At 45.5% G+C, this 13,879-nt stretch overlaps 1 protein-coding gene across 3 annotated transcripts; it reads left to right on the forward strand.

Annotated features, from left to right (window-relative positions):
• Positions 1 to 115: 115 nt before the first annotated feature.
• txk (TXK tyrosine kinase) lies at positions 116 to 12,812 on the forward strand. 3 transcript variants are annotated; one of them, XM_048970750.1, is made up of 16 exons: positions 116 to 238; positions 951 to 1,064; positions 2,216 to 2,267; positions 2,355 to 2,430; positions 8,108 to 8,295; positions 8,414 to 8,473; positions 8,554 to 8,608; positions 9,316 to 9,395; positions 9,730 to 9,857; positions 9,932 to 10,006; positions 10,194 to 10,365; positions 10,972 to 11,185; positions 11,358 to 11,422; positions 11,518 to 11,636; positions 12,152 to 12,309; positions 12,394 to 12,812. In XM_048970750.1, the coding sequence occupies exons 2-16, from the start codon at positions 1,052 to 1,054 to the stop codon at positions 12,460 to 12,462; spliced, it is 1,524 nt and encodes a 507-aa protein (XP_048826707.1). In that variant the 5' UTR covers positions 116 to 238; positions 951 to 1,051; the 3' UTR covers positions 12,463 to 12,812. The 3 variants fall into 3 exon arrangements, with proteins under 3 accessions (XP_048826707.1, XP_048826706.1, XP_048826705.1); XM_048970749.1 differs by having other exon boundaries at positions 143 to 1,064; XM_048970748.1 differs by lacking the exon at positions 116 to 238 and having other exon boundaries at positions 1,050 to 1,156.
• Positions 12,813 to 13,879: the final 1,067 nt, after the last annotated feature.

A 13,879-nucleotide genomic window follows, 5' to 3' on the forward strand; every position in this document is an offset into this window, starting at 1 on the left:
AGCGTATCCACAGTATAAATGCAGATGTCGCGGCCGCGCTGTGAATTAGCGCCGCTGTGAATAAACGTGGTTCCCGCTTCTGGGAACAGAAAGCCGACTGCTGACCTGGGCAAATAAGGCGGAATTTGGGTGAAGTGGGTAAATTGTCGGCTGATGCCGGCTGAAAGCGAAAGAAATGCCATGACAAGAAAAATTGTCAAAAATTCTTTAGTGGCCCCACCCCTACCTCTTTCTGGTGGTGAGTGTTTCAGAATTGGATATTGTTTGTTTATATTTTCATTGTATTTCGTGTGTGCCACTAGTTTTTGCTAGTTTTTAATCTGTCTTAAATAAAAATAAAATTGAATTAAAAAATGTTGCAAAGCACCATACCTTTTATATAAGTTATATGAGTTATAACTAAAAATGTAAAATGACTTAATGAATAATGAGTTACATTATAAAATGAGCAAAGGCATTGCCTGGAGTGTGACATTCGAGGCTGATTCCAGTGATGATGGGTCTGTCCCTAGAACATGTATCTGACAAACTGGAAATCTGTCACGTCTCTGAGTGACAATTCACTGTTTGAAGAGAGGAAGAGGCAGACTGCTGTTTGCAAATCGATATGCAAATAATTCACAATGGCCAGTTGTGTGCCAATCGACCATGATTCATGTCACCATGCCAAAGCACTTAGCTCTATACATACGCCAGTAAGAGTTGAATGAAAATCATTCCAGTGCCCTGTGTTATGTGCAGTGACATATAGACAGTGATTTAGTTGAGGAGGGGCTGCCGGTATCAGCACCGACTACCAATGAAAAGACTGAGTTCGCCCTGGTCTCTCTGAACATGTGAGATAGCATCTCTTACAGCCTCTGCGCCACATTTCCTGCCCTCCTTGGAAATCGTTTTGCTCAGATGTTGAGTTGAGGTTTTGGTCGACGTCATCTCCTCTCCTCGCCCAGAAATGTACTCACAGCTCACGACCACAAACTTACTCACGAGCTGAAACTGTTCATCGCTGGAGCAGAAGCTGTGGGCACGCCGACATTACCCAGAGGATACCATGATCCTGTCCAGTAAGTAACATGCCGTCACAGAATCAGGTGCAGGCCGTAGATGCAGACAAACGTAAACAAAGGGGACTGCAGAGCTCTGGATCGAACAACAGGCAAGTCAGTCTGCTACCAGGAAGCCACCAGGGCTGTGGGACAGCGGGTCTCGCCAGATTTAGCTTCTTTACATTTTTATACACTCTTCATTTTGAGTTCTTTTCTACCAAAAAAACACTGAAAGCGGCATTTTGTTTGTGAGGCCATCATGTACCACGGCCTCTGTGTTTTATAAATGGGACACGCGGATGCTGTACGCATCTGGCGAAATGAGCAGGTGTGATTCCTCCAAGCATTTAGGCTATGATGTAACTAATTGGCTCTGTGTTTTTCATGCACTTGTGGCACCAAACTGCCTAGAAAAATGACGAGCAGCTGGCAGCACAGACCGTCTTTGCAGTGAGAGCAGTCTGTCGGCATCGCTCGCAGGGATGGTCTTGTCTGTTCTTTCTGAGTCTGGCTAAGCTGAGGGCACCTGCTTTCATGTCACCTCATTTCTGAGGGTCTTCCTGGAAACCTTCATTTTGTGCTCGCCGCAGAAACAATGTTGGTGCGTGGAGGTGACAGGATCTCAGCCTGAGCTCCACTGCACTCTTTGTGAAGAAATGTGCTGTTTGTATTATTCTGTAGCGGCGCCAACAAATAAGCACAAACATAAATAAATAGCTTTGCTTTCAACTAACCTGTGATAATTTGTGCAAAAGATGTTTTAAATGTGAGAGAGAATGTCCGTTCTGACCAAACGTGAGCTAAGATATTGGCTTCTTGGACATAAACATGCATTTGGTTGCACAGCGTCAAAAGTCATTGATTCATCAAAAATATGACATGGCCAAAATTCCGTAACAGAACTTCAGCATCGTGCTTAAATAAGATAATTACAGCTAATACACATGCATGGTAGTTCTCACAGGGAAAAAAACATTTGACATCCCACCTTGTAAAACATACAATATGTTTTACATGTGTATATCTTACAGCAAACACACATACGTATGAGCCTTGTCCTCCAGATGCATTTGGTCAGAGCTCCCCAAACACAGGCATCATACTGGTGTTTAGCAGCTTTTAAAATCATGCGCCTCAGCTGACCTCTGCGCTTCTGCATCTCCATCCAGATCAGGCCGTACAATCGATCTTCTGCTGCTGCTGCTGTACCAGGAATAAAGGGTAATGTCACCTTTACAAGGGCACATCTCCTTGGGTAAAGCGCCCTTCTTGGGTCACGCAGTCACCAATGCTTATCTCCTGGAGCAGAGAGAAGGGCACCCGAAGAAAGGCAGAGAGGAGCGATGGGGAGCGCACGTCCTCCTGCTCCAGCCGAGTCTGCACGGTAAGCGTCCCTGTCTGATCGCCCATCCCCAGGCAGTCTGCAGGCCCAGTCCGGGGCTCACATATATGGAAGCTGAAAAGTCTCGCTTCAGTATCAGGAGAATGCAAAAAAGACATTAGTGTCTCGATGAAAGTGGAACTTTGAAGGCACATGTTAGTCTGTGTTTGCTAGGGTTAGGGTTAGGCTTAGGGTTAGGGTTAGGGTTAGGCATATGACGATGTCTACAGTAAATCATCGAGATGGACGGCACTATGGGGTGGTAGGGTTAGGGTTAGGCATATGACGATGTCTACAGTAAATCATCGAGATGGACGGCGATATGGGGGGGTAGGGTTAGGCATATGACGATGTCTACAGTAAATCATCGAGATGGACGGCGATATGGGGGGGTAGGGTTAGGGTTAGGCATATGACGATGTCTACAGTAAATCATCGAGATGGACGGCACTATGGGGTGGTAGGGTTAGGGTTAGGCATATGACGATGTCTACAGTAAATCATCGAGATGGACGGCGATATGGGGGGGTAGGGTTAGGCATATGACGATGTCTACAGTAAATCATCGAGATGGACGGCGATATGGGGGGGTTAGGGTTAGGGTTAGGCATATGACGATGTCTACAGTAAATCATCGAGATGGACGGCGATATGGGGGGGTTAGGGTTAGGCATATGACGACGTCTACAGTAAATCATCGAGATGGACGGCGATATGGGGGGGTAGGGTTAGGCATATGACGATGTCTACAGTAAATCATCGAGATGGACGGCGATATGGGGGGGTAGGGTTAGGCATATGACGATGTCTACAGTAAATCATCGAGATGGACGGCGATATGGGGGGGTTAGGGTTAGGGTTAGGCATATGACGATGTCTACAGTAAATCATTGAGATGGACGGTGACATGGGGGGGTTAGGGTTAGGGTTAGGCATATGACGATGTCTACAGTAAATCATCGAGATGGACGGCGATATGGGGGGGTAGGGTTAGGCATATGACGATGTCTACAGTAAATCATTGAGATGGACGGTGACATGGGGGGGGTAGGGTTAGGCATATGACGATGTCTACAGTAAATCATCGAGATGGACGGCGATATGGGGGGGTTAGGGTTAGGGTTAGGCATATGACGATGTCTACAGTAAATCATTGAGATGGACGGTGACATGGGGGGGGGTAGGCTTAGGGTTAGGCATATGACGATGTCTACAGTAAATCATCGAGATGGACGGCGATATGGGGGGGTTAGGGTTAGGCATATGACGATGTCTACAGTAAATCATCGAGATGGACGGCGATATGGGGGGGTAGGGTTAGGGTTAGGCATATGACGATGTCTACAGTAAATCATCGAGATGGACGGCGATATGGGGGGGTAGGGTTAGGCATATGACGATGTCTACAGTAAATCATCGAGATGGACGGCGATATGGGGGGGTAGGGTTAGGCATATGACGATGTCTACAGTAAATCATCGAGATGGACGGTGACATGGGGGGGTAGGTTTAGGGTTAGGCATATGACGATGTCTACAGTAAATCATTGAGATGGACGGTGACATGGGGGGAGGGGGTTGTCTTGTAAAGGTACTATAATTTTTTATACATTCCTTTATTATTATTTCTTTTTTGCACATTTGAGCCCATTGACTTGAGCCCATTGACTACCCACATCCTCCCCCTGTAGTACATTCAGTTACACACTCAGAATAAATTAAGCACTGAAGTCTGCTATTTGAAACTCTGAGCTTTACTTAGGCTCAGACCTACTACTAGTAAAAGTGACAGAGTAAAGCCGCCGACCGAGTTGGTGGCCAGAAATGACCACTTCGATTTGCATTTTTAGCACAGCAAAGTATTGACTCTTTAAACTGTGCTCAACTCTTTTGAATGCAAAATGAAAATCCAGAGTTTTAGCCTATAAAGTGTGTTGTTGTTTTTTTTCTAAATAAAGTGTGATTGGGAATAACTCCATTCCTTTATTTTTATTTATATTAACATTTTCTTTGTCTGTTATGTGAATTATGAACTAATCAGAATTATTGAATCATTCATTGCGTTCATTGGCTGAAGTCCGGCCAGGTGCGTAGCCTTAACTAGCTTCGTTCTAATGCAGTTCCGGAAAACTAGGATTGTGACAGGCAGGATGAGACGATAAATCAGCAAGAGTCTCCTCTACTCAGTACTAGATACAATATTAATAATCCACTGACAATATTCTCAGTTAAATGTGCGGAAATGGGAAAAGAGCGTAAATAGCAAAAGAACATTTACAAATGACTTATGACAGAATGGGAGAGTTTGCTCTGTAGGTCAGCTTTAATCCTCATAGTCGCGATAGAAATTCCGACCCTGCCATTGGTGGGTATTGCGGCAGTGGTGGGGAGGGGGGAATCGCCATGCTGTCAGCCATCGGCGAAGTACGGTGACATCGTCCTTTGGCCCAGCGCTAGTGTTTACTGTTAAGGTGGAAATGGGCAGATTGAACCAAACACTGCTTAGTTCGCGATGAACCCTGTGCAGTATGGAGTCATAAGGCTGTGATACTGACATATGAAATGATGTGAAGAAGTTCTTTCTGAAATACGTAAACTTCTGTAAAACTGCTGTGGTTTATAGGAGGGGGCGTCAAATTGCAGCTTCCCCACCACAGGATGTGAAGTTCTTGTATGGTCAAAGCTCTAAAGTAATTACTGTTTTAGCTGTTAGTGAGAGACAGAAAGGGTGGAAAACATAGTCGATGGCTGCCATTTTCTGTCCAGTGTTCTTGTTAATAGGCTTACAGTACTCGCACCTGCCCTGGCTCACACTAAGACTCTCACACAAGGCTCTCCTGTGTTAGTTAGTTGGACGGTGGTTCAGACGGATTCTACCTCGCTCTAAACTTTTCCGATTTAAAGAATGATGTAATTGCCAAATTAGATTGCTGATTAATTTATTCATTTGTAGGGGTGGCTAATGAACAAATGAATTGGCAATTACAAACGGAGTAAAGGGGGAGGGGGGTTTCTCAGATCAGCAATATTACTCAAGCCTTCTGTGCAGGTCAGGTAAGCGACTGCTGTAGTTCATTTTTCATTCCCTTTAGAAAAACGTTGGCAACATATTGCTTTCAGGGACACAAAACAGGAAGGTTTTTAAAGCTCTTTTAACCATATTTTTGCAGATTTTCTAAAGTGCCATTCACTTTTCTCATAGGATTTTTTCCGTGGGGGCTGAATGTAAAAAATGCTAACAAACCTCCTTAAAAATGATGACACAACCTGCCCTCTCTATTCAGTTAACGTCTCGTGGAGAATGTCACTGAGGTGCATTTCATTTTAAAACAGTGACTAACGGCTCACAGGTAAAACATATTGTAAGCTGTCATATTTGTTTTATTTTGTTGAAGGCTAAAACCTTGAAATGAGGGTCTTTCCAGTTATTAAGCAGGCTTTAAATTGTTGGTCAGGCTGCCGAATACAGTTTAGTTTCGTGCATTTTGACCTTCATCGGCCAGCACATTTTCTCTGAGACGGATACGTGTGTGTGTGCAATGTGGGTGGGGCCGCTCAACGTGGGGCTGCCTTTTCATTGAAATTCCAAGTCACAGGGGCAGCAGTCTAAGCAGAGATGCCTGGACCTCGCTCTCCACAGCCACCTCCTCCAGCTCAGAAGGAGACAAGGAGCATGCACTGATACAGTGTCTTGCCACACCTACCATGTCACAAACCAAATCACTATCCAAAGCTGGGTCCCGCAAGCTCACTAAGCCCAGAGGTCTGATGACTCCCTTTACCACGGGTGTCCACAATCGGGTTCAGGGGCTGCTGCTACGACAGGCGCCAGCAACCTTATGGCTGCACCTCCACACAGCCGCCACGGCAATAGAGGCATGGATCGCGGTCCATTCAGGCTCAGTGCCTCCAGCCTCCCTCAGGATGTAAAGAGAAATTCTGCCAGAGGAGCGTGTTAAAGATCTTCTGGAGGTGGCCTCCACCAGACATGTCCAGCATCTTCCCCCACCATGGGATCCAACTCACTGCCAAGCGGGGAGCATCTCCTCTCTTCACCTGAGTGCCCGAGACAAACAGTCAGGGATCTGATGATAGGACTACAAAATTAATCATGGATCTATTACTATACTGGTACTCTACCTAGTTTGTACCTAGTACTCTATCCAGGTACATTTACAAGCATCCTTGTGCTCGATCATGGTATTCATTATGGACAAATTGTGATTAGCACGGAAGTCCAGTAACAGAACACTGCTTGAGTTCAGATCAAGCAGGTCATTCCTCCCAATCACACCCTATAGGTTTCAGTGTTATTACCTGTGTGAGGATTAAAGTCTGCCAGCAGAACAATGGAATCCCCCCCCCCTTAAGCTCAGACTACAGCCAGAGCCCATCCCCCAACTCGAAGTTGAAGGGAGGTGACCCAACAACATACTGGCACCAAACCGGGAGGCTATAAGCAGACCTACCCCTGCCCGGCGCCTCTCATCACACGCAGCTCCTGAGTGGAACATAGTCCAGCTTCTCTCCAGGAGTTTAGTTCCAGAGCCCGAGCTGTGCGTTGAGGTGAGCCCGACTATATCTAGTCCGTTTCTCTCTACCTCTCGCACCAACTCAGGCTCCTTTTCCACCAGGGAGGTCTCCCAATCTGGGCGGGGCCACTTAGTCTTTGTTTTTTACCATCATGGGGGTCTTGTAGCATGCACATTTATTTATGAGAACTTGAAAGGGTATTCACTAGGCTTGAGCGATTGGAGGATATTATCAGCAATTGAAAATAACAGACAAGTAACCAGAGGTTGGTGTCCGACAATGATCATTGGCTTTGTCGGGGAAGCAGGCTTTGGCTACATGCAAAGCGAGGCAACTGAAGGATTTCTGATGTGGCGTTCGGTTTGGCCTTGTAGCTTACATTTCCAACACAGTTTTAAAAAAAAACTCATTGACAACTTCTTCACCTCTGGTACACAGTGAGATGCTTTCAGAGGTGGTACATGGTGTAAAAAGTTTGTGCTCCTTTAGAAGCTTCTGGATGGTCGCAACAAGTTTTTAAATCACGATTTAATCTGGTCTGTGATCAATATTGTTCCACAGAGACTAAAAAATGATGGTCAGCCCGCTAAACAGCCTCCCCATCAACAAGTCTCGAGGCCCATCCATATATAATTTTTTTCAAGCTTTCAAGTTTTTCTTAGTGTGTGTGTGTATTATGTTTATATTATATTGTGGAGACCAAATGTTCCCCATAATGTAATAAAAACCTGTTATTTTGACATTGTGGGGACCATTTTTCAGGTCCCCACAAAGATCTGTGAATGCAATCAAAAAGCTAAAAATGCCAAAAGTCTTGTATTTTGTTTGTTTACTTATAGTTAAGATTAGGGCTGGGTGGGGGTTAAGGTCGTTATTCTGGGATTAGAGTTTTCCCCATAGTAATGAATGAAGAGTCCCCACAAAGCTATAATTACAGTCTCTAAGTGTGTTGGGGGGATGTTGGACGACTCAGTATTGTGGGTTATCATGACATCACCCATCCCTAGTGCTCGAAGTGTCTCGGAATGAAGTGACTTCAGGCCAGGCCTTCAAAAGCAGGTCATAAAGTCAAGAATTAATGCTTTTCAAAAAGAACAAAGGATATATTTCTGCAACTTAAAAGGGCTACCACTGCTTAAATGTGTCAGTCTGACAGATCGAGGCGGAGGCCCCCCCCGCCCCCACCCCTGGACGGCGAGGGCAGCCAGCTGCATGTAGTCGCCCTCTATGACTTCACAGCCACTGAGGACTCCGACCTGACGCTGCGGCAAGGGGAGGAGTACAAGATCCTTCATAAGCAGGATCAGCTCTGGTGGAAAGCAGAGGACAAGCAGGGGTACGTGAGACCCGGGGGGGGGCGTGAGGGAGGGCCATTTTGGTGGGCATTACATTACACTGAACCTCTCGTAAGCTGCCTCTCTGCCCGCTTATGTGGTTCACTGTGCTTTTTGTAGGAATAAAGGTTTCATTCCAAGCAATTACGTTGCAGAGAAGGACAGGATAGAGGCACATGAGTGAGTATGACTAGCATGTGCACACTGCAGTCAGTGTGAGTGACGTCAGTCTGACCCTGAGCTTTTGCTGCTGCTGATAGCTGGTACTGCAGGAACCTAAGCAGAGCCCAAGCTGAACAGCTCCTGCATCAGGAGGTGAGTCCCTCTGCTTAATTACATTGCTGCCATTACTGAAAAAGTTAAGCTTTCTTTTCAGCTTCTCTAGTCTAGCTTGTAATGAGCTCAACCTGTGAAAGTTGGACCTTTTGCTCAGGTAGTCAGAAACATGTAGACACACACAGACACACACACAGGCACACACACACACACAGACACACACACAGACACACACACAGACACACACACAGACACACACAGACACACACACAGGCACACACACAGACACACAGACACACAGACACACACACACACACACACAGACACACTTACTAGCACTATGATTTGCTTCTAACCTCAGTATCTGGAGAAAGTTGACTCACATGCAAATATTACTAGAATAGGGGCACTCTCACTTAAATATTTTAGGTTGACAGGAAAGGTCGAACATGTCAATCATACTTACAAATAAGCTGACTGATCTGATCAGTTTAAATGCCAGTTTATGGATAAAGCAGACATTGTCATGAACCCTATTCCTGTATTAGCATTGCTGTGTACATATACATGCTCTAGTTCTGAAAAATTTGCCTGACTTTGTTCCCAAGCTCTATATCCAGCTACCAAATCAAAGGGAAAAGTGTGTTTTCTTTTTAATACCCAGAGCAAAGCCATGTTCATTGTTTTCAGTTTCAGCCCTGACCTGGAGGAGTCTGGTTACAGCAAACTTATGGTTTTGTTTTCAGGCAAAGGACGGTGGGTTTATAGTGAGGGACTCGAGCCAAAAAGGATGTTATACTGTGTCAGTATTTACCAAAGCTTTGAGGTGAGAGTCTGCTGAATGTGGTTTGCATGTGCTGGGCAAAGTGTGCTTTGGACAGATGGTTATACTACATATCTGTGTAGATGAGGTCTAACTTGGGACTCACATAGTTAAGGTGTGCAACACGCCACAACACGATAAAGTACGACTGACAGTACTGACACACCTTAGAAATGTTACATGTATATTTACTCTAATGGATCAGCACAAATCGCACACTACCATTTCACGTCTTCTCATAATAATTACATACCAGTAATACAAACACCAAACTGCAGAAAATGCTTGCAGTACAGACGGATCCCAGTGACCTCACCAGCCACGCTTGTTGTTCCAGTTCGACAGACGGCTGTATTCGGCACTACCAAATCAAACAGAACAGCTTGGGCCAGTTCTTTTTGGCTGAAAAGCACGTCTTCAGCTCCATACCCGAAGTCATTAACTACCATAAATACAATGCGGCAGGTGAGTCTCCCTACGAGATCCAAGGGAACGCCAGGCCAACAAATCCATTAAAGCACTACTTTAACCACCCACAGGTCTTGTCACTAGACTGCGTTTTGCAGTGGGCCCCATGGGACGGTGCGTGCCAACCACAGCGGGGTTCAGCTACGGTAAGATGGGCACAAACACGCCGCACTGACACTGACGTTCACCAAAGAACTAAGATGATACAGCAAGTGTTTAACAGGAGTCACGTAACTCACGTCGTGGTGGTGGGAGATCGCTGTGCGATACAGTTAAGCAGTATCAAACAATGAAGTGATTCTTCATTGATTAATGTTTTTTTTTTTTTTTTAGAAAAATGGGAGCTCAACCCGTCAGAACTGTCCATCCTGAAGGAGCTGGGAAGAGGCCAGTTTGGCGTGGTGCATCTTGGGAGGTGGCGCGCTCTCTGCATGGTGGCCGTCAAGACCATCAATGAGGGGGCCATGTCGGAGGATGACTTCATCGAGGAGGCCAAAGTCATGACGTAAGCGGCGAGTGGCAGCTCTGCCCCGTGCGTCACAGGCAGGCCGGATGTCGCCGGCCGCTCTGACTTCCTCCACCTCCACCAGTGCCCCACGCTTTCACCACATTTCCACATTTCACCACTTTTTCCATTCCATCAAAGAGCCCGTCTGCGTGAACGCTGCCTTTTTCTGGTGAGAAAGGCCCGACTCTGAATTGCTGGCTCTCACATGCCTGATGCCCTCACTTGAAGGTGGTCGCTGTTCCACTTTGGCGCCTGATGGCTGCTTCCTGAACAGTGATTCTTTCATCTTAAACGCTCTTTTTTTTCTCGGCACAATTGTACTGTGGCACAATGCCTGCACCTGCAATACCACAGCGCTTACACACCCAGCCTCTCTTTGGTCTGTAGCCGCTAAAAGCCTCATTTTTGTGGGCATATGCAATTACTTTTAAACAGAAAGGGAAAGGTTTTTGTTAGTTTGCGGTAAGTATTTAAGTGTGCCATCTGCTATGTGCGTTTGTGTGTCCCATGAGTGCTCAGTGTGATTGTCACATCGGCCTGTGATTTTCCTGACTGGAATGACGCTCTACGGTCTAAGAGACACCCCCGCGTCCCTCCCCACAGAAGCCTCTGCCACCCCAAGCTGGTGCAGCTCTATGGCATCTGCATGAAGCAGCGGCCCATCTGCATTGTCACCGAGTACCTGGAAAATGGCTGCCTGCTCAACTTCCTGCAGCTGCATAGCAACAGCAGCAGCGAGTGCCTGCTGGCCATGTGCCAGGACGCCTGCGAGGGAATGGAGTACCTGGAGAGGAACAGCTTCATCCACCGTGACCTAGTGGGGGCCGAATCCTCGCCATTAAAAGATGCAAAACCCTCCTTCAGTAATTCGCAGTATTGAGGGCCCACAGCGGATCAGAAGTAGCCAGCCAGCACCAGTCATTTAGGATATCTGGTTTCTGATCAGCTGCTTATTTTGCAATATGAGCCAATTCTGTTTTCATCCACAGGCTGCCAGGAATTGTTTAGTCACTGAGAAGAATGTGGTAAAAGTGTGTGATTTTGGCATGACAAGGTCAGACATTCCTCTTTCTGTACCCATCATTGTCAGTGTTGGCAAGAATGTGCCTTCATGTGTGGAAGCTGAAGCTGCCACGTGCTCATTTCCAGGTACGTGCTGGACAACCAGTACACCAGCTCCATGGGCTCCAAGTTTCCCGTGAAATGGTCTCCCCCGGAAGTGCTGCACTTCAACAAGTACAGCAGCAAATCAGATGTGTGGTCCTTTGGTAGGTCAGACGCTCAGCTACCTCCGGGGGCTGTGTAGCCGTTTCTCTTCCTCTGATCAGAATAATCATTATGTCCGTGGGTCTTTGACCAAAGGCGTTTAACCCTCAGTTTCAGGGGTGCTGTACGCTGGCTGATAGGGCAGGATGGGGCGGCCGAGGACACAATTTCCCCATGGGGATTAACAGAGTATCTCTATTCATTTATGATACTGATGCCTCCATTGCCATTGAAAGAATCTGAATTTACCACGTGCTACGGTATCTAAATGTGCACTTTGTATATCGACTTGCTTATGCGCATCACAGTTGCTCAGTTGGTGGAACCATTGCTTTACGCAGCAGTTGAAGGTCAGATTCCCGCTTTTGTGCGAACATCGGAACTACTGAGCACCGCTGGCTTGCTTTGCCCAGAGCTGCGGAGATGTCCCACTTGTCATGCAGGACATCAGGTCTCTTTAAAACCTGGAACCCTTGTCCTGCATGTGTGCTGACTGTGGTGCCCCCGGGGCATTTAGGTGTGCTGATGTGGGAGGTCTTCACTGAAGGAAGGACTCCTTTCGAAAACAAGCCCAACCTTGAGGTTGTGGAGGAGGTCACCCAGGGACGGAGGCTCTATCGGCCACACAAAGCCTCCTCAGAGGTCTACAGGCTGATGTACAGCTGCTGGCATGAGGTAGGCCCCCATCCGCAGAATCAGCCTTTGTTTAGCACAACAAACGTCTTTAACGTGAGTCTTAATGGTACATCTTGCTTTCAGAATCCTCAAGGAAGACCGTGTTTCTCTGAGCTCCTGGATGATATTAAACACATCGCAGAGTCTGAATGAAAAAGGCCAGCGGTTAAATATGCACACAGTCTTCAGACCATCAGTGCTGGTGGTGGCCACATCTTTACCTCAGCAAAAACAAATGTGCAAACATCAAAACTTCCAACTGTATCAAACTTACACTATTTTAAAAATCAACTGAAATTATCTGCTTTCATACTGACCACTAAAAATATTTCTGCTGTGCTCGTCTATAATTCTATAATTATCCATAATTCTTTGGTTTCCTATTGTACATTATCAGAGTTATTGTATATGTCATAGTTATTGAAGAACATCAAAACATTTTAATTATTGTATAATTACACTATTGCTTAAAATATGTAATTAAATATAAAATACGAATTTCATTTATTTGTGTGTGTGGTTAATTACAAGAAAAATCCAATATGTGTTTACATTTTTTTAAATTGCAAAATAAAGTACCGAATAAGACTAACCTCACAGGCTGCAAGACACCTGTTCACCTGTTAATAGCGCTGTCAATAACTTTATTTATAAAACTCTTAAAAAAACAAAAAACCTTAGGTGAGAGAAGTGCTCTGGGTCAAAGGTACTGTGACTTTACATACACCGCGTTATTTCCTACTATGTTGCGCTAAGCACCACCACCCGCCTGCAGTAAAATTACGTAGATTATTCCGGTCGATTTCTTGTTGATCTGTCATACCATTGGTTAAAATCGCTGTCAATCATGAGTGTTCAGGGCTGAGTCATTTTCCTATAGGCTAAATGTTCAGTCACTTTGTGCTAATTTGGAATTTCATTGGTTAAGAACGTCATCCATCATGAGCACATCCGTTCTTGAATGGCTAGATGTTCCCGCCCTGAAAGCTCCGTACAGAAACTCAATTCAGCTTTGCGCTGATGGTTGACATGTTTTTTTTTTTTTTTTTACTTACGTCTTCTGATTTCGCGTTTATGCAGTTACATAATGTTGTTCTTGAACCGTTTTGTTGTTGTTTACTTTTAGCATGGTAGTAATTCGGTGTACATCCGAACGCTTATGGTAAGGTTATGGCTACACTATACCCTGTTATAATTGCCAACGTGCTATATAAAGAATTACCATCAAGAAAAGTTTGTATCAGCGTAGTTCACGGTGGTAGTATTGATTATCGGCATTATACAGGTTTATTTTTGTTTACCACAGGGGCCTGTGCAAGAATTTTACAACAACGCCCTCTAGTGGGACACTAGTATACAGCACTTTTTGTTGCTAGGAGACATTTTTGAAAACCACCATTAACTTGGGGCGCACCATCACGTGCCCATGTACTACCAGGTATTTTGTCCTGAAATACAGAGGTACTTATGCTGCTATAGCTATATCTGCCAGAGCTTGCACTGTGCACTTCATATTGCACTCAGCTAACTGTTAGCACTGCCTATTGTCTCCTCTACTTTGAATAATTGC

The sequence above is a fragment of the Brienomyrus brachyistius genome, chromosome 12, assembly GCF_023856365.1.
Source record: "Brienomyrus brachyistius isolate T26 chromosome 12, BBRACH_0.4, whole genome shotgun sequence".
Taxonomy (NCBI): Eukaryota; Metazoa; Chordata; class Actinopteri; order Osteoglossiformes; family Mormyridae; genus Brienomyrus; species Brienomyrus brachyistius.